The 25,185-nt window shown below is 40.0% G+C and overlaps 1 protein-coding gene across 2 annotated transcripts in view; it reads left to right on the top strand.

Annotated features, from left to right (window-relative positions):
* Positions 1 to 25,185, top strand: part of PSMD14 (proteasome 26S subunit, non-ATPase 14) — a 111,476-nt gene that overhangs the window by 5,334 nt on the left and 80,957 nt on the right. The window contains exons 2-3 of one of the 2 annotated variants that reach the window (XM_051849541.2): positions 7,229 to 7,361; positions 9,553 to 9,604. In XM_051849541.2, the coding sequence (XP_051705501.1) occupies positions 9,557 to 9,604 (48 nt within the window). In that variant the 5' untranslated portion in view covers positions 7,229 to 7,361; positions 9,553 to 9,556. The remainder of the gene's footprint in view (positions 1 to 7,228; positions 7,362 to 9,552; positions 9,605 to 25,185) is intronic. The other variant, XM_051849542.2, reaches the window with a different exon arrangement.

Here is a 25,185-nt window from a genome sequence, read left to right as displayed (position 1 = left end):
AACCATTTTTAATGTATAATTAGGTAGTATTGAGTGCATTCACATTGTTGTATGACCATCATCATCCATCTCTAGAAATTTTTATCTTCCCAAATACAGTACTTCTGAAAATATTGGCAGCTCAAAGTTTTGAAGAGTGGATAGCCATAGTCTTTGGTCTATAATTGCAAAACATTTTATTTTTAGGTTTATAAACACCATTAGAATTAGTCCAGTGAAGTAACGTTTTTTGTTTCTATATTACCTAATTTTTTAATTCACCTTTATATATACTTTAGCATTTGTCTATAGATGAATTATATCAGCATCATAAAAGATCAAATAATACATCATACATTACAAAACAGATGTTTGTTGCAAAATAGTGTCTGATGAAGTCCTTTTTGTTGAATGACTAATTGGACATGAATGTCATCTTTTTTAGTCTTAAAAATATATTGCTCAGGGGCTGGCGCTGTGGCGCAGTGGGTTAACGCCTTGGCCTGAAGCGTCGGTATTCTGTATGGGCGGGCGTTGGTTCAGGACCTGGCTGCTTCACTTCTGAGCCAGCTCTCTGCTATGGCCTGGGAAAGCAGTAGAAGATGGCCCAAGGCCTTGGGCCCCTGCACCTGTGTGGGAGACCCAGAAGAAGCTCCTGGCTTTTGACTTCGAATTGGCACATCTCTGGCCATTGCAGCCAATTGGGGAATGAACCAGCGGACAGAAGACCTTTCTCTCTCTCTCTCTCTCTGTCTCTCTGCCTCTCCTCTCTCTGTGTACCTCTTTCAAATAAATAAATAAATCTTTTAAAAAAATTGCTCACTCATTAACCCTTATTAAAAATTATTCATTGAGGCCGGTGCCACGGCTCACTAGGCTAATCCTCCGCCTTGCGGCGCCGGCACACCGGGTTCTAGTCCTGGTTGGGGCGCCGGATTCTGTCCCGGTTGCCCCTCTTCCAGGCCAGCTCTCTGCTGTGGCCCGGGAGTGCAGTGGAGGATGGCCCAAGTGCTTGGGCCCTGCACCCCATGGGAGACCAGGAAAAGTAACTGGCTCCTGCCATCGGATTGGCGCGGTGCGCTGGTTGCAGCGCGCCGGCCGCGGTGGCCATTGGAGGGTGAACCAACGGCAAAAGGAAGACCTTTCTCTCTGTCTCTCTCTCTCTCACTGTCCACTCCTGCCTGTCAAAAAAAAAAAAAAAAAAATTATTCATTGAGAGGGAGATTCACACAATATAAAATTGACCATTTTAAAATTACCAATTTATTTTCATTTAGTTTATTTGCAATATTGTTCAATTATTTTAATCTAGTTCTAGAGTATTTCCAGCATCCCAAGATAAAAATCCTTACCATTAAGCAGTTTGCCATGTTTTTCCCTTCCACCAACCTGTAACAACCATTAATTTGTATTCTGTCTCTGTGGACTTACTGTATACTTCATATAAATGTAATGACACAATATATGTGACCTTTTGTGCTTAACTTCTTTAACATAGTGTAGTATTTTGAGGTTTAGCTAAGTTGTAACATGTATCAACACTTCATTTCTTTTATAACAAAATAGTATTCCAAACATTACATTGTATGTATATAGTAAAATTTGTTTATCCATTCATCCTTTGTTGATCATTTGGACTGTGTCCACCTTTTGGTTGTTGTGAATGGTCATGTTTTAAAAATGCATGTGCATATGTTTGAGTACCTGTTTTCAATTCTTTGGGGTTATATACCTAGGACTGGAATTACTGGGTCGTGGTAAGTCTGTATTTAACATTTAAGTTATTTATTTATTTAATTTGAAAGACCGACTGGAAACAGAGACAGAGATCTTGCATCTGCTGTTTCACTACACAAATGCACCTAACAGCCAGAGCTGGGCTAAGCTGAAGCCAGGAACCAGGAAATCAACATGGCAAGGACTCAAGTACTTGAGCCATCATTTGCTGGCTCTTAGGTTATGCATTAGTAGGAAGCTGGAATAGAGAACAGAACCAGGACAGGCACTCCCATATATTTTTTTAATGTTTATTTACTTATTTTTATTTATTTGAAATCAAAGAACTAAGAGCAAGAGATATTCCTTCTGCTGGTTCTTTCCCCAAATGCCTGCAACAGTTGGGGCTGGGCCAAGCTAAAGTCAGGAGCCAGGAACTCCCTCTAGATCTTCCCTGTGGGTGGCAGCGACCCATGTAGTTGAGCCTTCATCTGCTGCCTCTCAGGGTGTGCATAAGCAGGAACCAGAAGTGGGACTAGAACCTGGGATATAGGTGTCCTAAGCGGCAGCTGAACCAACTGTACTATAGTGCCTGCCCGCAGGCACTCCCTTATTAAGCACAAAGCCAAACAGTTGCTCCTATATTTAACTTTTTAAGGACCTGCCAAACTCCCCAGCAGTCATTGGTTCATAAATTTGAGAAAGTTAGTCTAGGATATTGTCATCTCAAGATACATGAGTCTGTTTCAGGCATGGAAAGCCAAGACACTGTGGCAAAAAAAAAAAAAAAAAAAAAAAAAAAAGTGACCTAAATGAAAGATCTCTGTGAGTGAGATCCCAGCGGAAAGTATGGGCCATCAAAGAAGGAAGTACTTTTTTCTGAAGGGAGGAGAGAACTTCCACTTTGACTATGGCCTTGTCTAAATAAGATCGGAGTTGACAAACTCAAGAGGCTTCCATAGCCTTGGCAGCTCATGACAAGAACCTCAGGTGATTACTGACATCATAAATAAGAGTGTCAATTGTTAAATCAACAACAGGAGTCACTGTGCACTTACTCCCCATGTAGGATCTCTGTCCTTAATGTGTTGTACTATGTGAATTAACGATATAACTTGTCGCTCCCCCTCTTCGTGGAGGAGCAACACTAAACCCTGCCTAGGCTTCATATCCGAGTCACGGCACCATTATGTCGCTCCCCCTCTTCATGGAGGAACGACACAAAACCCTGCCTAGGCTTCATATCCGAGTCACGGCACCATTATGTCGCTCCCCCTCTTCGTGGAGGAGCAACACTAAACCCTGTCTAGGCTTCATATCCGAGTCACGGCACCATTATGTCACTCCCCCTCTTCGTGGAGGAACGACACAGGACCCTGCGCTGTTCTTTCGTCTGCTCGGCCCTCCCCGGGTTTGCTGCTGGTTCTTCCCGGGTTGGCTACTGTCCCTTCCACCTCCGTGGAAGGGCGGTTCCCCCTGGCCACTTTCCCCACTTCTGCAGGGGAGCGGCACACCACCGGCCGGCTCTCTCGGGGGCTGCACAGGTGTTCCCCTTAGATGTTCCCCTTAGATGTTCCCCTTAGATGTTCCTCTTAGATGTTCCTGGTGCATGCCGTCTCTCTCCTCCTTTATAGTCCTCCTCTGCCAATCCCAACTTGGCTGCCTACACGCCGAGTACGCTGCTCTCCTCCAATCAGGAGCAAGTCCTACAGTTTATTGGCTGAACTGGAGGCAGCTGTGTAGAAGCTGTTTTCTTCTCTCCCAGCGCCATATTGTGGGAGAGCAGATGCATAGAATAAGTCTTAATTCCAGTAACTTAGTCTAGTCCGAGTTGCTCCCCACAGATCCCCCTTTCTTTTTATTTTTTGGCGTTGATACGCGCCTGTCTTCGGTGTCCCGCGGCACACACTCTGCTCTACTTGCTAGAGTTGCCACAGGTTCTTACAAGTCCTATCAATCAGGCAAACCGAATCCGGGTCCTCTCTTCGCCATGTTGTGAGGAGGTTTTTAGGCGCTGATGCGTGCCTGTGTTCGGTGCCCTGCAGCGCATGCTCTGTTCGAGCTGCCTGCTGGTGCTTACCACCTTACTAATCAGGCAGACCGAATCCAAGCCTTCTCATTGCCATATTGTGGGGAGGCCTATTGGTGTTGATTCGTGCCTATCTTCGGTGACCTGCAGCTCATACTCTGGTCGAGCCGCCTGCTGGTGCTTACCGCCCTAATCAGGCAGACCGAATCCAAGCTCTCTCATTGCCATGTTGTGGGGTGACTTATTGGTGTTGATAACGTGCCTGTCTTCGGTGACCTGCGGCGCATAAGCTGCTAGCCGCCCGCAGGTGCTCATCGCCTCACTAATCAGGCAGACCGAATCCAAGCTCTCTCATTGCTGTGTTGTTGGGAGGCCTTATTTTTCTGTTTCTCTATCTCCGGGCATTCCTATTTCTCCTATTTTACTTCTATCTACCAGCATTCCTATTTCTCTCATTTTACTTCTAAACTTCTGTTTCTCTTATCCCTGCGGCTTCCCGGCGCCCGCCCCGAGGCTGCTTCTCGGCGGCTTCCCGGCTGATCCGCTGCAGCCCGCTTCTCTTATCTGTGCGGCTCGGCTTCGTGCACACACTCCGCGGTCTCGCACTAGCCCAGCGTTCCCTATCTACTTGTGCCCCGTGCTCTCTCTGCACACGGCGGCTTCCGCGAGTCACACAGCGTAGCTTACGTCTCCGCCACTAGCATTCAATCTAAGTTCCCCGGGCTAACCTGGCGAATTCAACCCAGCTCACGTTTCCGCTTCTGGTTTCAACTCTTCGCCCCCCATTCCTGGGCTAACTTGAGAATCCCAAAGTGTCTTTCGTCTCCGCCTCGGCCTGCCCCCCACGGCTTCAATTTCCCTAACATTTTTCTCTACCCGGTATGTTTCCCCAAGCTTTCCTCCAACAATACTCCTCCCTCATTTCTCCTGGCTTCTCCCCACAGTCCGTATCCAAGTCTGTTTGTTCTAGCTTTCACTTTCGCTTTCGACCTTAGAGATTTCGCCCAGCTTCCCCCCGTAGTCCGTATCCGAGTCTATGCCTAGGCTTTCAATAGCTTTTTCCGGCACCTTTTTCGTCCGGCTTTTCCCTAGGCTGTTTGCTAGTCTCTCTCCGAAATTTTCCCATTTCTTCCCGTTTCTTCCCTCCTAAGTTTCCTATCCGTCCTAGGTTTCCTATCCGAGTCATGGCACCATTATGTCGCTCCCCCTCTTCGTGGAGGAGCAACACTAAACCCTGCCTAGGCTTCATATCCGAGTCACGGCACCATTATGTCGCTCCCCCTCTTCGTGGAGGAGCAACACTAAACCCTGCCTAGGCTTCATATCCGAGTCACGGCACCATTATGTCGCTCCCCCTCTTCGTGGAGGAGCAACACTAAACCCTGCCTAGGCTTCATATCCGAGTCACGGCACCATTATGTCGCTCCCCCTCTTCGTGGAGGAACGACACAGGACCCTGCGCTGTTCTTTCGTCTGCTCGGCCCTCCCCGGGTTTGCTGCTGGTTCTTCCCGGGTTGGCTACTGTCCCTTCCACCTCCGTGGAAGGGCGGTTCCCCCTGGCCACTTTCCCCACTTCTGCAGGGGAGCGGCACACCACCGGCCGGCTCTCTCGGGGGCTGCACAGGTGTTCCCCTTAGATGTTCCCCTTAGATGTTCCCCTTAGATGTTCCCCTTAGATGTTCCTCTTAGATGTTCCTGGTGCATGCTGTCTCTCTCCTCCTTTATAGTCCTCCTCTGCCAATCCCAACTCGGCTGCCCACACGCCGAGTACGCTGCTCTCCTCCAATCAGGAGCAAGTCCTACAGTTTATTGGCTGAACTGGAGGCAGCTGTGTAGAAGCTGTTTTCTTCTCTCCCAGCGCCATATTGTGGGAGAGCAGATGCATAGAATAAGTCTTAATTCCAGTAACTTAGTCTAGTCCGAGTTGCTCCCCACAATAACTAGTACTCAAACAGTACTTTATACTTTGTGTTTCTGTATGGGTGCAAACTGTTGAAATCTTTACTTAGTATATACTAAATTGATCTTCTGTTATATAAAGATAATTGAAAATGAATCTTGATGTGAATGGGGTGGGAGAGGGAGTGGGAGATGGGATAGTTGTGGGTGGGAGGGAGGTTATGGGGGGAAAAAGCTGCTATAATCCAAAAATTGTACTTTGGTAATTTATATTTATTAAATAAAAATTTTTAAAAATCATAAAAAAAGTGCATGAGTCTGACATTTTATTTTATTATCAGTGATTCTCAGTTGAGAGTATTTCTGCCCTTCCAGGGGTCATTTGCCAATGCTTAGAGACTTTTTTCTTTTTTTAAAGATTTATTTGAATGCTAGCCGGTGGGGAAGGAGATTGAGAGAGAGAGAGAGATATCTTCCATCCTGTCATTGATTCCCCAAATGGCTGCAACTCCTTCCAGGTCTTCCACCTGGGTGGCAGGGGCCCAAGCACCTGGGTCATCCTCTGTTGCTTTCCTGGGCGCAATAGCAGGGAACTGGATTTGAACTGGTGCTAATATGGGATGCTGGCCCCTTGAAGACCGTTTTTTTTTTTTTTTTTTTTTTTAATGAGGGTGACTGGGTGGGTACTACTTGCTTCTAGCTCATAGTGGCCAGGGATGCTGTTAAACATCCTCTAATGCACTAGAGCCCCCCCACCCCCGCCCCAACAAAAATCTGAATGTCAGCAGTACCACAGTTAGTAAACCCTGCTTGTATAAGTAATTTTATTGTCATTATTAGAGACTAGAATGCCTTTTTTTTTTTCTTTTTCATTGCATTTACTCTGTGATTTCTAATAGCTGTGAATTTTTTTTTCCTGTCAGTTTTCCTCCTTTTTGCTGTTATGGATACAAAGTGAAAAATTGTAAATTTTCAACTTTCAGTGAAAGCTAAAAAATTAGGACTACAACACTGATGTCAGTTTTTTTTGTTGTTAATGAAAGATGAGTCAATGGTTTGGCAAGACGAGAACTGAAGGATAATGTAATTGCTAGAAGTTACTACTGCATTAACAATTCCTATCGTTCTGCTTTCTTGTTTTCTTTTTTTGGCATAGTTGGGAATAATTGATTAAGAAATGATGAAGTAATTTCTTAGGCTGATGAATAGCGAACTTTTAAAATACAAGAAAAATAACTAAGGTTCCATAATATGTCATAGATTTGTTGTATAATGAAGCAATACAATAATTGCACATTGGAATGTAATTCTATTTAAAAATATAAGTAAATTCTTTTTTTTGAAAGAAGACTAGAAATCATAAAATTTCAATCATCAACATTAATGTCCAAAGATGAAAAATACCAGCAAAATTTGGATATTAAGTTAATTACTATGCTCTTGTAGCACTCTGCATGGTAGATCATTACATATTCTCAGAAAATGATTAAAAATTAATTTGAATTTCTATAAGATCTTCAGGAGTTTTGCTCCTTTTAAAAGATTTTGATATAAAATTTTTCTGTTTAATTTTCAAAATAATTTTCTTGTATACTTTTTTTTTAGGAGAGAAAGAAAAATAAACCACAAGGGGAAAATTCTTCTATGTGCTTGAATTAGCAGGATCTTGAGTTAAGAAGAAATTTGTCAGTCTCAATAAATTGAAGCTTAACGCCTGAGAATTGTAGTTATTGACCAGGTGAGGTTTAAGAATATATTTCACTTTTACCTTTTCTTTCAAGATCTGATAGAGAAATATTATGAAAATGTATTATTTTTAACAGCTACCAAATTATGAATATGTGTGATAGCCAGATTTTTTAAACTAGTGGATTTAGAATATTTATTAATATATTTAATTTCCAAATGTTAGTATTTTTATGAAACCTGATTATCTTATCTTAAATGTTTTAATTTGTTAAATATTTTTTTCCTGTTTGCTGAGACATCTAATTTTGCTAAAAACACAAATTTGACCTGCCAGATTTTCTTTCCCTCTGCTCCCCACATTGCTCTTGTATATTCACAGCATCTGGAGCCTATGTAAAGTCATCAGAAACAACACAGGGAGACTAGATAAACTGAACACAGCTGGGAATTGACTTTGGCCTGGAACTTGTGTGTGTGAGAGTGCATACAGATATGTGTGTATGGATATGTGCTCTGATAATTTAGAGTATACTGCTTATTTTTCTCCCCCACTGGTTGTTTGTTAACTTCAAAAGAAAATGTTTTCTTTTTTTGGTAATATTGTAGAGAAATATTCTCAATGTTTTAAAATATACTTGGTAATATATTGAAGAGAACTGTCCTCAGTATTTTTAAATATACAATATTTTGTTGTTCTTTTTATGCTTTTTTTTTCTGACCTTCAAAAAGTGCTGTGTATTGAATGCCAGAGTTGAGTCGAATTTTAGTGGGAATTTGATGGAGATTTTATTTGTAAATATTGCTTTTAGGAGGATAAGTAAAATTTGTAAACAGAAAATTGGTCTGTCAAGTTTCTTTTTAAATATGCTTTTACATTTTAAAAGTGAATTTATCTGTTGTAAATCTTAAAAACATGTTGAGTAAAACAAGCCAGAAGCAAGAAGTATCTGATTGCTTTCATGTCAAATTCAAAAACAATAGCAGTGATCTGTACTGTTAGAGTTGGAATTCCATCTTTGAAAGGGTGGTAGAGACTGGAAGGGGACTTGAGGCATTTCTAAGACGCCGATAATGTTCTGACTAGTAAAATAACACAATAAATTATTAAATTAATTGGTTAGCATTAAATTAGAGTATGAGGATACGTCAGTAGTTCATGGAACCATTGAATTAAAAGGTGTGCTCAATTTTTTGAATCCATACATACACATTTTCCATGAATTTGTTGGTAAACCTCTCATGTAATTTGTAGTAATACTTCATTTTCAAAAGCAAAGTTTAGGAAGAAGGGGATTTTTAAGGCATAGTAGCAATTTTCAAATAGAGAAAAAATTTTAATTTTTAAGTACTTACACTGCTATTAATTTTAACAATTGGACTACTTTTGTGTATTTGAAGCCATTTAAATACATTTGCCATTTCTTCATTTCTTCTGTGAACTTTTCAAGCTTACAAGAATGTCTTCTGAGTTATTCCAAACATTAAAAATAAATCAGATTGACATTTTAAAGTTAATCTTCTTTATTGATTAACTCTGAAATTATAGTTTGAAAATAGAAGTTTCATTTCTCTTCTGAGAAAGGTATATATTTCCACAGCATCTGAAATAATACAAAGTATCTCTATAGGTTCTAGAACACTCTTAGTGCACTTACATGTTTACTCTATAGTATTTCTTTTAGTATAATGAGTTCATTTTTAAAAAGCCTTTGATGCTAATTCAGAGATCCATAATCTGCTCACAATGTCTTTCACATGTAGTTTTGATGATAACTGACAAGCTGTAAGTTAATTAGCACAGAACTTACTAATGAGGATGTTAAAATTTAATTTAAAAGTGAAGATTTTTATTTGTACACTCTGGACAAATTGAAGGAAATTCAATCATACATATGATAAGTATTTCAGGCACTTTTTTCCTCATTCAGGTATTTTATTAGATAACAATAAGAAAATATAATTAACTTAATGATAGCAAAGTTTTGAAAGTATGCTAAGATTGCTTGTCTTTAAAACTGGGGATAACCCAAAACCAAAGCGGTAAAATAAGGTCTGTTAATTAGCATGGAAGACAGCTTCTTGAATTAATATGTGGTGTTAATTAACAGGAAGTCTGATGTTGTGTTGTAATTACCACCAATATTTTTGACATACTGAGTGACTGAAGGTGAATTATATAGATAGCAATTGAGTAAACACTTTTGTGCTTAGGAACGTTTTCCTTTGTTTCTGTTTTCTAGAAATATGGACAGACTTCTTAGACTTGGAGGAGGTATGCCTGGACTGGGCCAGGTTAGTAAATGAATGTGGATATTTCTTTGTATACAAACGATAAGCCTTACTGTAGTTACCCAAAGAGAAAGAAATCCCCCCCAAGAAAATTACCTAACAGTTAACCTTATGGTAAGAACCTTAGCTGATTGCTGGCTTATGTATTACCACACTAAGTAACAGAAAGGAAACATTTTCTGTTATCTTAATTGACTTTTCTTCCAAGGATAAGAAGTATCTCTCTTTGCTTTGTTTAAAATTTTGGGATTTGTGATATTATCAAACTTGTCCTTTAAAATAAACATTCAAAATTCCTTATTTTGGGTTTATAATAATGTGAAAAAATGAACATGGCATACTCTTTGCCAGATACCGGAAACTGCCTCATAGAATATTTGTATGTGCAGTCTTAACATTGATAAATTCCTGTTAAATTATGATATGTGTATGTTTAAGAACAGTATCACTTTTTTTCTTTAAGTTGGATATATATTGTTTCTTCTACATTCTTACTTAAATTCAATGACTTTCAGTTGCTTTAATATTATTTATTTTGATCCAGGTTGTTGGACAGTAGGCATCTAGATTGATTTCTGTGGTAGGATATTGTGTCTGGTTTGAACAAGAAGAATTTCTGCTTCTTTTAAGTTCTGTATTGATTATCTTTCTAGTCATCTATTCACTTAATTAACAAAAAGAGTCTCTTCCTGAGACTTACATGTAATGCAGTATGAACAAGTATGAAAATATTTTTTAACTCACCTTTAGAATCATTTTAAAATTATCAACATTTTAAAGTTATCAGCTTTCCCTCATTTGTGTATCACTTACCAGGGACTTTATCTTATTCATTTATGTAATGAATATTTCCTGTAAAAAACACATTTTTGAGATTCATGAAATTGTTGATGTTTTAGAGGCATTATTATGAGAATTCTTAAATTAGGTTTAACATTGTTTAAGACCAAATTCCTTTTTAAAAAATTGATATATTTCTGTGATTCCATATTATACATTTGAATAGACTTGTTATTTTTTGTTTACTTTTGTTTTCTGAATATTTCTCATGTTTCTATACTGTCAGCTAGTTTCTTCATGATTCTTCATTTTGCAACATTTTATAATCCATTCTCTCAAGTGCCTAGGCCTTTTGGAACTTGACATTTCAAAACTGCTTCCATTCTAGCTTAGCTTCTAGAAATTTTCTAATTTATTCTGATATCAGCAGCATGTTAAAGCATATAAAAATGTCAGAAATGAGCTGAGGTGATATGTAGAAACTAGTTACTACAAAGCTGTGGGTAAAGGTAACACCTTGTTCTTAGAATTTTTCAAAGAAATTTGTTTAAATTTAAATACCAAAACAACTTTCCTTAAACATTAGATGTAACAAATTGTACATCTTAGAAATCCACACTAGAAAATTACTGTACATGAAATATTGGTTTTACTGATCACAAATTAAACTATATCCTATCTCAGTGACCATTACAAGCCTTTGTATTGAACAGAAAACTATATGTTTAACACCTCTTATTGATTTCATATTGTTTAATTGGCCCTATGTTCTCAGCCTATACCCTTATTTGAACTTAAAAAATATTTTGCTTAACTCATTTTATGTATATATTTCATTTCCCCAATTAGATCAAACTTCCAAAGAAATAATTACCAAGTCATTTTTTTTTAGTATTTCCTTTATCAGTTTTCTTTCCTAAATGTTTATTTTGTTTTTGTTCTAGGATAAATTTGACAAGCAAATACTTACAGTATTATTTCTGTGACAAAAATATTAAATGCAATATTTTGAATAAACAGAAATGAAATGTTTAGTAAGACATCAAAGATCTTTGAATCAATAATAGCTATATTAAGTAAGGCATAGTAAATGATAGTTAATAGAATAGGAGATAGAAATTGGTATATCCTCCCCAGTCTCAGTGGGAAATATTACTATCTTACCATTTGATGGAAAAATCATAATTCACATGTAGGAGCAGGTCACTTGCTGGTAAATTCACTTTTAAAACATAGGAATAGATATGAACAGAATACGTAAGGGCTTACTGTTTTCTTAACCTTAAGAGTTGTGTAGACTTTTGTCCTTATTCAAGAATTTATTTCCTTGATCGAAGAATGAGAACCATGAATATTTTATGAGAGAATTTCTTTTTTTAAAAAAGATTTATTTATTTATTTGAAACAGTTATACAGAGAGGCAGGGAGAGGGAGAGGGAGAGGTCTTCCATCAGCTGGTTCACTCCCCAGTTGGCCGCGGTGGCCAAAGCTGCACCGATCCGAAGCCAGGAACCAGGAGTTTCTTCTGGGTCTTCCATGTGGATGCAGGAGCCCAAGGACTTGGGCCATCTTCCACTGCTTTCCCAGGCCATAGCAGAGAGCTGGACCAGAAGTGGAGCAGCTGGGACTAGAACTGGTACCCATGTGGGATTTCAGCACTGCATGCGGCAGCTTTACTTGCTACGTCACAGTGCCAGCCCCGAGAGAATTTCTTAAATCATGGTATAGACAGCTCACTTTAATGAATGAAATGTCCAAGACTGTTTTTTCGTAACAATATTTAACACTTGCTGCTCTTTTGGCTTAAAGACTCTATTGAGTGTGCAGTTCTGATGGTAGCTCAAAGTTAGCATCATACTTCACAGTTAAAGGATCGGTTCTGTATAAGGTTGCCCTTGCATCTTATGCAAGCTGCCTTTCAGATGTCCCAGTCCACATATACTTTTGACTGATTGGCTATAAATGTGGATGTTCCCACATTCCCCTCAGGTTTGGTAATTCACTACAACAACTCACAGAACTCGAAGAAGTACTTGTTAGTATGATTACAGTTTTGTTGTCAGGGATACAGATCAGAGGGATCAGTCAAATGAAGAAACACATAAGAGAAGGCCTGGCTTGAGATGGAGAGCGTGTCCTCTCCTCAGGGAATAAGGCAGTCAACCTTCCTGAACATTAGTGTGTCCACCAACTAGGAAGCTCTTCCTGCTTTGGTGTCAAATTTTTATTTAGTGTTAGATAGACTTAATTGATTTAAATCATTGACCATATTATTGGGTTCAGTGTCCAACCTCTCTTCCCTCCCTGGAAATGGGCCTAGCTGTAAGTCTCAACCCTCTAATCACATGGTTTGTTAGTCTTTATGGTGACAAGCCCCCATCCTGAAACTAAGTAGGGACTCACCATGAACCACTTGTTGGTATAACAATGATATTCCTATCAATAAAAAAATTCCAATAGTTTTTGAATCTTTCTGTTAGAAACAGTATAAAGCCCAAATTATTATACAACAAAGATTTTCATTGTTTTTAACCTTGACTACATTATTTGTGTGGAAATAGTTAAATATTATCTGACTTTTTCTTTTTAAATTTAATTATTTGTTTGAGAGGCAGGTGGACAGAGATTGAAAGTGCCAATCTGCTGGGTTGCTCCTCAGATACCTGCTATGGCGTGGGCTGGGTCAGGTTGAAGTTGGGAGCCCTAAATTCAGCCCAGGTTTCCTGTTTGTTGCCAGTGACCCAACTACTTGAGCCACCAACTACTGCCCTCCAGAGGGTGTCTTGGTGGGAAGCTGGAATTGGGGGCAGACCTGGAGTTTGAAACTAAAGAATTTGAGATGTGGGCATTCCAAGCAGTATCTTAAGAGCTAAGCCAAATATCCTCCCCTGAATTTTTATTATACCATTATTTGTATTCTGCTTCCTAGAGACATGATCCAATATTTAGGCAGAATAGCCAGCCTTAAATTTAACCTAGGAGAAGTAAGAAGCAGTATTCTTTGTGCTAATTTGTCATATTTTCAAAATGGAGGCATTCACAGTAATATAGGAATATTGGTATTATGATCCAGTTGATTCTGACATTTCATATATTAGAGGTCTTGTGGTCTTGGTTGGTTTGGGGTGGCAAGAGGGAGGGAGGATATAAAATAGCAGTAACATGTTAAAGAAGAACCTATAAATTGTCAAAGTTTTCTTTCATTCTAGTTTGCCAGCTTTCTCTGAATAGGAGGTGACTGTTCTTTCTTCCAAAGCTAATCCTTCTACTTACTCTCTGGTCCTGTCTTCTTGTAAACTTTGCTTATTCCAGCTGACCCATTCTTTGCCTACAAAGATACTTAAATCTTAAGTATTCAGAAGCAAAATTCCACTGGATCGTGCCATTAAATAATTTCTTCCATTTGTTTCTATAACTCCTAAAATAACAACTTCATATATCACACTTACTTATCTCCATTCACTGTCATGAGTATATTGTGGCCTCCTCTTCCATTACTGTTTTGGCATTGCTGAAATTGTCAAGGCTATTGACTTCTTTTTATTTCTTACTTAATTGGACTTCAATGTTCCAAACCAACTATCCTAAAACTTTGTATTCCATTATCTTTTATCATGCCTCCTTTTTCCTAGTTCTCTACTATTGTACTCAGATACACAAAACAAAGCCTTTTTAGTATTGTATTTAAAGATTTTATTAATTTATTTGAAAGGCAGAGAGAGAAAGAGAGAGAGATCAGTCGATCTTCCATCCACTGGTTCATTCCCCAAATGGTTGTAGTGGCTAGAGCTGGGCCAATCCAAAGCCAGGAGCCAGGAGCTTCTTCTGTGTCTCCCACCTGGGTACAGGGGCCCAAGTACCTGGGCTGTCTTCTGCTGCTTTCTCAGGCATGTTAGCAGGGAGCTGGATCAGAAGTGGAGCAGCAAGGACCTGAACTGGTGCCAATATGGGATACTGGCAACTCAGGCAGCAGCTTTGCCTGATATGCCACAGTGCTGGTATCTAGTGTTGTATTTTTAAATGTTAGTACTTGAATAGTAGTAGGTTAAAAATAATGAAATGTTTCAATCCTCTATTTCAATATAACTTATGGGTATTTTGGAACAGAAATAGATGTGCTAGCACTATTAAAATTTATATTTTTTAATTTACTTAACTGTAATTTACTTAGCTGCTTATAAACTTAAAATTGCTAAAAGATGTGAGTTGATTATATTAAAAGCACTTATTGCAGTAATTTGAGTCCTTTATGACCTTTATAACAATCCCACCCTAAATCTTTGCAGCTAAACTGTTTCCAAGAGCAGTGAAGATAGAGCCCAAGAAATGGGAATATTTAAATAAAATTTCATCTCTAAAAGTTCTACTTTAAGTGTGTGGGTACATGTAGTTTTGAAAACAGTATATGTAGGCTTAAAAGTAGATGCAGCTTAAGTAAGATGTCGGTAGCTCTTATTACCTTGTCTTCAGTTTTAATAGAATTTCAATTAGGCCAGTATTTTTAGTTTCTTTGTGTCAGGTGTTATAGGGAATATCAAGATGAATAAGAACATCAGTATTAACCCAGGGGCCTCATATTCTTGTACACACACACGTGATGCTATTTTAAGTGTTTGGTGCATTAATTGCTTTGAATGAATGAAAACTAAGTGTTTATAGTAAACTGTTATTTGTAAGTATAGGGGAGGTATATTTGACTTCTTCGTACATAGTGGAAAAATGAGAGTAAATTGAGAAGATGATGTTTGAGTTAAGTTTTAAAATATATGCCAAGGAAAATTCTGAAAGACCAGAGAATAGACTAGGTAAGAGGAAATACTGGGAAAGAAGCTGGTAAAAAAAAAAATTAGGTGTAGGGGCTGGTGCTGGGGCGCAGTAGGTTTATACCCTGGTCTGAAGTGCCGGCATCCCATATGGGAGCCTGTTCAAGACCTGGCTGCTCATCTTCCAATCCAGCTCTCTGCTATGGCCTGGGAGAGCAGCAGACGATGGCTCAAGTCTTTGGGCCGCTGCACCCGCGTGAGAGACCCAGAGGAAGCTCCTGTCTCCTGGCTTCAGATCGGCACAGCTCTGGCCATTGAGGTCAATTGGGGAGTGAATCATCGGATGGAAGACACCCCACCTCCCCGCCCCACCTCTCTTCTCTCTGTAACTCTGACTTTCAAATGACTAAATAAATGAATCTTTAACAAAAAGTTAGAAGTAAATTATGAAAGGTGTTGACTACTCCATAGTTGTTACATGCAGTTTCATAAAAATTCTTTTTCTGGTGAAATTGTGAGATGATTTGATCCATATTTTTGAAAATAATTCTGGTGTAGTTTGGAGAATAGTTAGATGGGGAAGACATAGGCAAATCAAGTTATCAATTATATCAAATGCTTATGACTTTTCTACCTTTTAGGCATATAGTAGGATTATACATTGCCATCATCTTTGAAGTTAGTCTTACCACGATGTTGCCTTGACCAAAATGTTTTTGGAAGTTAGCAGGTCACTTTTAAGAACCAGTGTGTGCTTTGCTTGCCATAGAAAGGACGCATAGAAATGGAGCCTCTTTTAGTTGAATCCTAGAGTGAAAGTGACATAGCCTGCAAATTTTAAAAGAGTCTGAAATCCTGTGATTTTTTTCTTTGTATGAAATACCCTTGTTTGGTCTCCAATTTTTAAAACACACATTGTAGGTCAAACAAAGCACAATGCAGGCCTATATTACTTAATAAGGTATCAGTTTATATCTTTCTGATGTGGACCATAGTAATTTCAGGAGGCAAAGGAAAGGGAAAGTACTGTTGGTGACAGATCCAATAAGGCTTTCTGAATGTAGTGAGATATAACTTACATTTTGAAGAGTTATTGCAGATGGCTATATGTCTTTTTCTTTCTTCAGTTTTTAAAATTTATTTTTGTTTATTTGAAAGGCAGAATGACAGAACTTCCCTTCACTGATTCACCCCAGAATGCAAGCAACCACTGGGTCTGGGCTGGGCTGGAACCAGGAACATGGGTCTCACATGTGGGTGGCAGGGATCCAGGTACTTGAGTCATTATCTACTGATTCCTAGGGTGCCCATCAGCAGGAAGCTGAGTTGGAATTAGAAGTAATACTTGATCCCAGGCAGTCCAGTGTGAAATAGGTGTAAACTAAGAAGCTGTTAACCCACTGTGCCACCATGATTGCCACAGCTGGTTAGTTTTTTTTTTTTTTTTTAAGATTTATTTATTTATTTGAGAGTCAGAGTTACACAGAGAGAGGAGAGACAGAGAGAGAGAGATGTCTTCCGTCCGCTGATTCACTCCCCAGTTGGCCACAACAGCCGGAGCTGCGCTGATCCGAAGCCAGGAGCCAGGAGCTTCTTCTGGGTCTCCCACACGGGTGCAGGGGCCCAAGTACTTGGGCCATCTTCTACTGCTTTCCCAGGCCATAGCAGAGAGCTGGATCGGAAGTGGAGCACCCGGGTCTCGAACCAGCGCCCACATGGGATGCTGGTGCTCAGGCCAGGGCATTAACCCGCTGTGCTACGGTGCCAGCCCTGTGGTTAGGTTTTCAAAATAAATTTTGCTAGGCTGATATTGTGACATAGAGAGTTAAGCTGCCACCTTCAGTGCTGGCATCCAGTATGGCACCTGTTTGAGTCCTGTCTGCTCTACTTCAATCCAGCTCCCTGCTAATGGCCTGGGAAAAACAGTAGAAGATGACCCAAGAAAACCCAGAAGAGGTTCCTGACTCCTGGCTTCAGACTGGCCCAGCTCCGGCCACTGGGGAGCGAAAGATTTTATTTATATATTTGAGAGGTCTTCCAACCATAGGTTCACTCCCTAAATGGCAACAATGGCCAGAGCTGGGCTGATCCGAAGCCAGGAGTCAGGAGTGTCTTCTGGGTCTCCCACATGGGTGCAGGTGACCAAAGACTTGGACCATCTTCTACTGCTTTTCCAGGCTATAACAGAGAGCAGGAACAGAAGTGTAGTGGCCAGGACTTGAACTGGTACCTGTATGGGATACCAGTACTGTAGGAGACAGTTTTACCTGCTACGCCACAGCGCCTGCCTCATCTACCTTTCAAATAAATAATAAATTTTTAAAAAATTTCATGAATTGAGTATGATAAATAATTTGCTATAATTGCTAAATGTTAATAACCATTTTTCTAGTTTCTTATTGCTGGTTTTGGAATGGAAATGTGTTTCACCTTTTGATCTAAAGTTTTGTGGACAGGATTACCTTAAATAGCAAGGAAAAATGACAGAAATAAATGAAATACCACCATTTTCATCCATGAGGAGTCCTGATACCACATGACAGTTCTTGCTAATTAACAATAAATTCAACTTAGTTCCTGTGAAAATGCCAATCAGAATCTTATGGAATTAGGCAAACTTATTGTAAAATTCACATGAGGAAAAAAAATCAAGAATAGCAAAGGAATTCCTAAGAAAGAAAAGTTCTACCAGATTTCAAAATATGATTTTTTTTTGACGGAGTGGACAGCAAGAGAGAGAGAGAGAAAGGTCTTCCTTTTCTGTTGGTTCACCCCGCAATGGCCGCTACGGCTGGCGCACCGCGCTGATCCGAAGCCAGGAGCCAGGTGTTTCTGGTCTCCCATGGGGTGCAGGGCCCAAGCACGTGGGCCATCCTCCACTGCCTTCTCGGGCCACAGCAGAGAGCTGGACAGGGAGAGGAGCAACTGGGACAGAATCCGGCGCCCCGACTGGGACTAGAACCTGGGGTGCCGGTGCTGCAGGCGGAGGATTAGCCTATTGAGCTGTGGCGCCGGCCCAAAATATGATTTTATGCATTATGACTCAAATAGTATTATACTATTTCAGAGATAGGTAGATTGGTATAATTGTATAGAAAGCCCAGGTATAGACCTAAGCATATGTGGTAATTTGTTTTGTAATATACATGACTTTAAAACTTAGATGGGGTGGGGGCAGCACTGTGGTGTAGTGGGTAAAAGCTGCCACTTGCAGTGCTGGGATCCTATGGGTGCCGGTTCAAGTCTCAGCTGCTCTACTTCCAATCCAGCTCCCTGCTGTGGCCTGGGAACGCAATAGAAGATGGCCCAAGTCTTTGCGCCCCTGCACCCGTTTGGGAGACCTGTAAGAATCTCCTGGCTCTTGGCTTGAGATCTGTATAGCTCCAGATGTTGCAGCCATCTGGGAGTGGAAAACCTTTCTCTCTGCCTCTGTCTCTCTGTAATTCTGCCTTTCAAATAAATAAATAAATCTTTAAGGGAAAAAAAAGACTTAGTTGGGAAAGAGAGGGCTGCTAATTAAATGATGTTGAAGCAAGTGGCTTTCAATATGAGAGAAAACTAAAATTAGATACCTATCTTGGTGTCAGCACTGTGGTGTAGGAGGTTAAGTCTCTGCCTTCAGTGCTGGCATCCTGTATGGGCTCTGGTTCAAGTCCTGGCTGCTCTATTTCACTTCTAGCTCCCTGCTAGTATGCCTGGAAAAGCAATGGAAGATGGCCCAAGTGCTTGGACCCCTGTACCCAAGTGGGAGCCCCAGAAGAAGCTGTTTGCTCCTGGCTTTGGCCTGGCCCTGTCCAGGCCTTTGTGACCATTTGGAGAGTGAACCAGCAGATGGAAGATTCTCCCTCTCTCTCTCCCTCCCTCTCCCTCTCCCTCTCCCTTTCTCTCTCTCTCTATCTCTGCCTTTTAATAGGTAAATAGGTCTTAAAAAAAAAAAAGGAATATAGTTCTTCACAAAAAAAAGTTCCCTACCTTAGTCTATATACAAAAATATATATATAGAAAGGATGAAGATCTAAATACAAATCTTTGTAATTTCCAAATACACACCCATTAGGATGGCTGTTATCTAAAACAAAATAACAAGTATTGTTGAAGATTGAAGAAGTTAGAATGTTTGTGCATTGATGGTAGGAATATAAAGTTGTACAGCCAGTGTGGAAGAGTATGGTGGTTCCTCAAAAGCATAAACATAGAATTATTGTGTGACTCAGCAATTCTGCTTCTGGGTATATACCCAGAATAATTGAAAGCAATCATTTCAACAGATAATAAGGTGCTTAGAGTAGTCAGATCCACAGAAGTAGAATGGTGATTTCCAGGGGCTAGAGAGAAAGGATAGTGAGGGGTTACTGTTTAATGGGTATAAAATTTCAGTTTTGGAGGAAGAAAAAAGTTCCAGAGGTGAATGGTTGTGATGGTTTCTCAACAATGTGAGTGTTTCTAATGTATCAAATTGTTCACTTAAAAATATCTAAAATGGGGCAGGTATTTGCATTTGGTGTAATGTTTAATATGTTGCTTGTTACTTTGGATTCCCTATCATACTGCATGTGTTGAATCCTGTCTACGCTTCTTGTCCAAGTTTCCTGCTCATATCTACCTGGGAGGTAGCGGACAGTGGTTCAAGTACCTGGGCCTCTGCCATCCCTGTAGGAGACCTGGATTGAGTTCCTATCTCCTGACTTCATTCTGGCCCACAGCTGGCTGTTATAGGCATTGTGGGAGTGAACCAGTGGTTGGAAGATCTTCGTCCTTGTCTCTCTGCTCTTTAAATAAAATGAAAATAAATAAAAATTTTACAAATAGTTAAAATGGCAAATTCTTTGTGATATTTTCCCCAAAAAAGGACAATGAAAAATTTGATATTAATAATACCTATCTCAGATGGTTCTTTTAATATTCTCTAACATGTGACCATTTCAGCTATACATTAGATACCTCCTTTTATTCCAATTTTGTTATGGAAGAAAATTTAAGGTCTTTAAAATCTCAAGACAGGGAGTAACTACTCAGAAGAATAGATTCATAATCTGACTAATTCATGACAATGCTACTAATTCTTTATTCTCTGTGTCCTTTTCTTTCTGTAACTCTGCCTTTAAAAATAAATTAAAAAAAAAAAAGTTTTGCTTTTATTTGTTTGAAAAGCAGAGTTACAGACAGAGAGAGGGGGAGAGAGATCGAGAGATCTTCCATCCACTGGTTCACTCCCCAAATGGCTGCAACTGCTGGGGCTGAGCCAGTACAAAGCCAAGAGCCTGGAGCTTCTGGGACTCCCGTGTAGGTGCATGAACCTAAGGACTTGGGCCATCTTCTGCTGCTTTCCCTGCTTTATTAACAGGGAGCTGGATCAGAAGTGGAGCAGCTGAGTCTCGAACCAGTGTCCATATGAGTTGCTGGCATCTCAGGTGGAGGCTTAACCTGCTGTGTCACAATGCTGTGGCACCAAATAAGTCTTAAAAAGAAAACCTGTAGTATTGAGTGTTAATGAAAATTAAGGTAACCAGAATTTTCTTGTAAGCTTTATCCTTTTGGTAAGGGGACAGTATGTGTTGGAAAAGAGCTAATTAAGAGCTACAGCTCAGTGTTTAAGAACATGATCTGGCAAATGGTAGCCAATAAATGTTTGTTACATGAACTTTGGACAGAAATTTGACAATATCTAATGAAGTTTAAAATGCCCAAATATGTATGACTCAGCTATTCCACTTATTTACTTTAGAGAAACTTAACACATACGGGTCAAGAGACATGTTTAAGAATATTCATGGGGGGTGGCCGGCACTGTGGCGCAACAGGTTAAAGCCTGAGCCTGAAGTGCCAGCATCCCATATGGGCACTGGTTCGAGACCCGGGTGCTCCACTTCCGATCCAGCTCTCTGCTATGGCCTGGGAAAGCAGTAGAAGATGGCCCAAGTCTTTGGGCCCCTGCACCCGTGTGGGAGATCCAGAAGAAGCTCCTGGCTCCTGGCTTTGGATCAGCACAGCTCCGGCCATTGTGGCCAGTTGGGGAGTGAACCAGCAGATGGAAGACCAGGAGTGGGATGGCTTAATCATAATGTTAGGTCTATATTCAGATTTCTTGGGTATCTCCATACTATCTTCCACGGTAGCTGTATACCAGTTTACATTCCCACCAGCGTTTGTTGTTTGTTGATTTCTGTATGAGAGCCATTGTAACTGAGGTGACATGAAACCTCACTGTGGTTTTGATTTGCATTTCCTTGATGGCTAATGATCCTGATCATCTTTTTAAGAGTCTGTTGTCCATTTGAATTTCCTCTAAATGCTTGTTCAAGTCCTTTGCCCATTTTTTAACTGGATAGTTTGTTTTGATGTTGAATTTCTTGAGCACTTTATAGATTCAGGATATTTATCAATTGCATACTTTGTAAATATTTTCTCCCCTTCTGTTGGTTCTCTCTTCACTTTGCTGACTGTTTCTTTTGCAGTGCAGAAGCTTCTCAGCTTGATGTAATCCCATTTGTCAATTTTGGGTTTGATTTCTTGTGCCTCTGGGGTCTTTTCCAAGAAGCTTTTGCCTATGCCAATGTATCACAGAGTTTCCTCAATGTTCTCTAGTAATTTGATGGTATCAGGTCATAGATTGAGGTCTTTGATCCATTTTGAGTAGATTTTTGTGTAAGGTGTAAGGTAGAAGTCTAGTTTTATACTTGTGCATGTGGACATCCAGTTTTCCCAGCACCATTTGTGGAAGAGACTGTCCTTTCCTTCAGGGATTGATTTTTAGCTCCTTTGAAAAAAAAAAAAAAAAAGATTTTAGATATGGATTGATTTCTGGAGTTTCTATTCTGTTCCATGTCTATTTTTTTGCTAGTGCCAGGCTGTTTTGATTATAACTGCCCTGTAGTATGTCTTGAAAACTGGTATTGTGATGCTTCCTGCTTTGTTTTTGTTGTATAAGATTGCTTTAGCTATTCAGGATCTCCCTAGTTTCCATATGAATGTTAGCACCATTTTTTTCTAGATCTGAGAAGATTGTTATTGGTATTTTGATTTGGATCACATTGAATCTGTTAATTGCTTTCAGTAGTATGGACATTTTGATAATACTGATTCTTGCGATCTATGAACATGAAAGATTTTTTGTGTCTCTTATTTAATGTTTTGTTATTCTCATTGTAGAGATCTTTGGCATCCTTGGTTACATTTATTCCAAGGTATTTAATTTTTTTTAGGTATTATGCATGGGATTGCTCTTTCTCAGTCATGGAGTTGTATGTGTATACAAAAGCTGTTGATTTTCATGTGTTAATTTTATATCCTGCCACATTACTAACCTTTCTATGAGTTCCAGTAGTCTCTCATTGGAGCTTTTGCATCCCCTATATATAGAATCATATGAACTGCAAATAGGGATAGTTTGACTTCCTACTTCCCAATTTGTATTCTTTTGATTTCTTTTTCTTGCCTAATGGCTGTAAAATTTCTAGGACAGTATTGAATAGTGATAGTGAGAATGGGCATCCTTGTCTGGCTCCAGATCTTAGTGTGAATGCTTCCAACTTTTCCCATTCAATAAGTTGCTGGCTATGGGTTTGTCGTGAATTGCCTTGATTGTGTTGAACAATGTTCCTTCTATATCCTATTTGCTTAGAGTTTTCATCATGAAATGGCATTTTATTTTTTTTAGATTTATTTATTTATTTGAAAGTCAGAGTTGCACAGAGAGAGAAGGAGAGGCAGAGAGAGAGAGAGAGAGGTTTTCCATCCACTGGTTCACTCCCCATTTGGCCGCTACTGTTGGAGCTGCACCGATTTGAAGCGGGAGCCAGAAAGTTTCATCCAGGTCTCCCATTTGGGTGCAGGGGCCCAATTACTTGGTCCATCTTCCATTGCTTTCCCAGGCCATAGCAGAGAGCTGGATTGGAAGTGGAGCAGTCGGGACTCAAATGGGCATCCATATGGGATGCCAGCACTGCATGCTGTGACTTTACACACTACGCCACAGCACCGCCCCCACCCCAACTAAGTTTTAAAGTCATCTGTATTACAGCGCCAGCCCCAAGAGCATTGTATTTTATCAAATGCTTTCTCTGCATCTGTTGTGATAATCATATGGTTTTTGTTCTTTGGTTTGTTAATGTGATGTATCATATTTATTGATTTGTGAATGTTGACCCATAGATGCATACCAGGTACAAATCCCACTCTGTTTGTGTGAATAATCTTTCTAATGTGTTGTTGGATTTGATTAGCCAGTATTTTGTTGAGGATTTTTGCATCTATGTTCATCAGGGATATTGGTTGGAATGCTGTTATCTGTGGCGTGTGTGTGTGTGTGTGTGTGTTTTAAGATTTATTTATTTATTTGAAAGGCAGAGTTAGAGAGAGAGGGAAAGGCAGATCTTCTATGCTGGTTCATTCTCCGAATGGCCACCAGGACTGGGACTGGTCCAGGTGGAAGCCAAGAGCCTGGTATTCCATTTGGGTTTCCTATGTATGTATGTATATGGACCCAAGCACTTAGGCCACCTTCTGCTGCTTTCCCAGGTACATATGCAGAGAACTGGATTGGAAGTGGAACTGGCTTTCATGGGATGCTGGCAAGGCAGGCAGAAGCTTAACCTCCTTTACCACAACACCGGTCCCAACCTACACCAATTTCATGAGAAGGAAGGGAGGCAAAAGGAACTTCAACTTTGTATTTAATGTTCTCTCTTTTTTTTTTTTTTTTGACAGGCAGGAGTGGACCGTGAGAGAGAGAGACAGAGAGAAAGGTCTTCCTTTTGCCGTTGGTTCACCCTCCAATGGCTGCCGCGGCCGGCGCGCTGCAACCAGCGCACCGCGCCGATCCGATGGCAGGAGCCAGGTACTTATCTTGGTCTCCCATGGGGTGCAGGGCCCAAGCACTTGGGCCATCCTCCACTGCACTCCCTGGCCACAGCAGAGAGCTGGCCTGGAAGAGGGGCAACCGGGACAGAATCCGGTGCCCCGACCGGGACTAGAACCTGGTGTGCCAGCGCCGCAAGGCAGAGGATTAGCCTAGTGAGCCGCGGCGCCGGCTAATGTTCTCTTAAACAAAAAACTAAGCAAAAGAACAAGTCATGGGATAATACTAAACAATATTAAATATCAGTTTTCTTTAGTGCTTTTGAAGGTCAGCAAATAAAGCAAGATCAGAAGTTCAATTGAATTTCTCTTTTTCTTCTTTGCTTAACTGCAGATAACTCACTTGTGGTTTTACTATAGAAACAAAGATAGAAAGTGCCTTTAATGTTTTTCCATTTGTTGCTCTTATTAGGTTGTAATTTTTCTGTTTTTAAAAATGAGTCATAACCATTCTATACATAACCTTAATCTGATGTTTCTACTGTAGAAAATTAAGAAAGAGGTCAGGTCAGTGGCAAGCTACTTATAGCATGGTGTTTGTAGCTGTCATTGAAATGTAATTCTTCTGAATACATAGTAAGCCCTGTGAACAAGTGCTCCTGAGAGGTCTCAAACCTACTCCTGAGGGGTCTCAAGTAAGTAAAAGGGGAACAAATTCCTGCTGGATATATTCTAGTTAATGTGTCATTTTTTAAAAAATTCTAATTGTCACAGGTCTTTCAAGGGGAAACTTACGATGCTGAATTTCTATTTTTTAAAAAATATTTATTTGAAAGAAGTACAGGGCAGGGAAGAGAGCTTTCATTTGCTGGTTCACTCCACAAATGGCCACAATGCTTGGGCTTGCCTGGTACTCCATCTGGTATTTCCTGGTGGGTACAGGGGCCTAAGCACTTGGGTCTGCTTCCACTGCTTTCCCAAGCACATTAGGGAGCCAGATAGTTAGAAACAGAGTTGCCAGGACTTGAACTGACACTCCAACTACCCATTGTATTACAACACATGCCCTTAGTAGAATATATTTCTGTTATTATTGTATAGTTGTATTACTACAGGGAAATGATTTTAATTTTATTTTAGTTTGCACCTTGCTACACAGTTTTTGGCTACTCCTTTCTTTTCACTTGTATGTCCTGGTGACTATATGATTTCTTGATTTCTACTTTATGGACTAAATGAGGTCTT

This window comes from Oryctolagus cuniculus, chromosome 3 (genome assembly GCF_964237555.1).
Source record: "Oryctolagus cuniculus chromosome 3, mOryCun1.1, whole genome shotgun sequence".
In the NCBI taxonomy this organism is placed as follows: domain Eukaryota; kingdom Metazoa; phylum Chordata; class Mammalia; order Lagomorpha; family Leporidae; genus Oryctolagus; species Oryctolagus cuniculus.
Note: the sequence above shows the minus strand (reverse complement) of the source record. Positions and strands in the feature narration are given on the sequence as shown.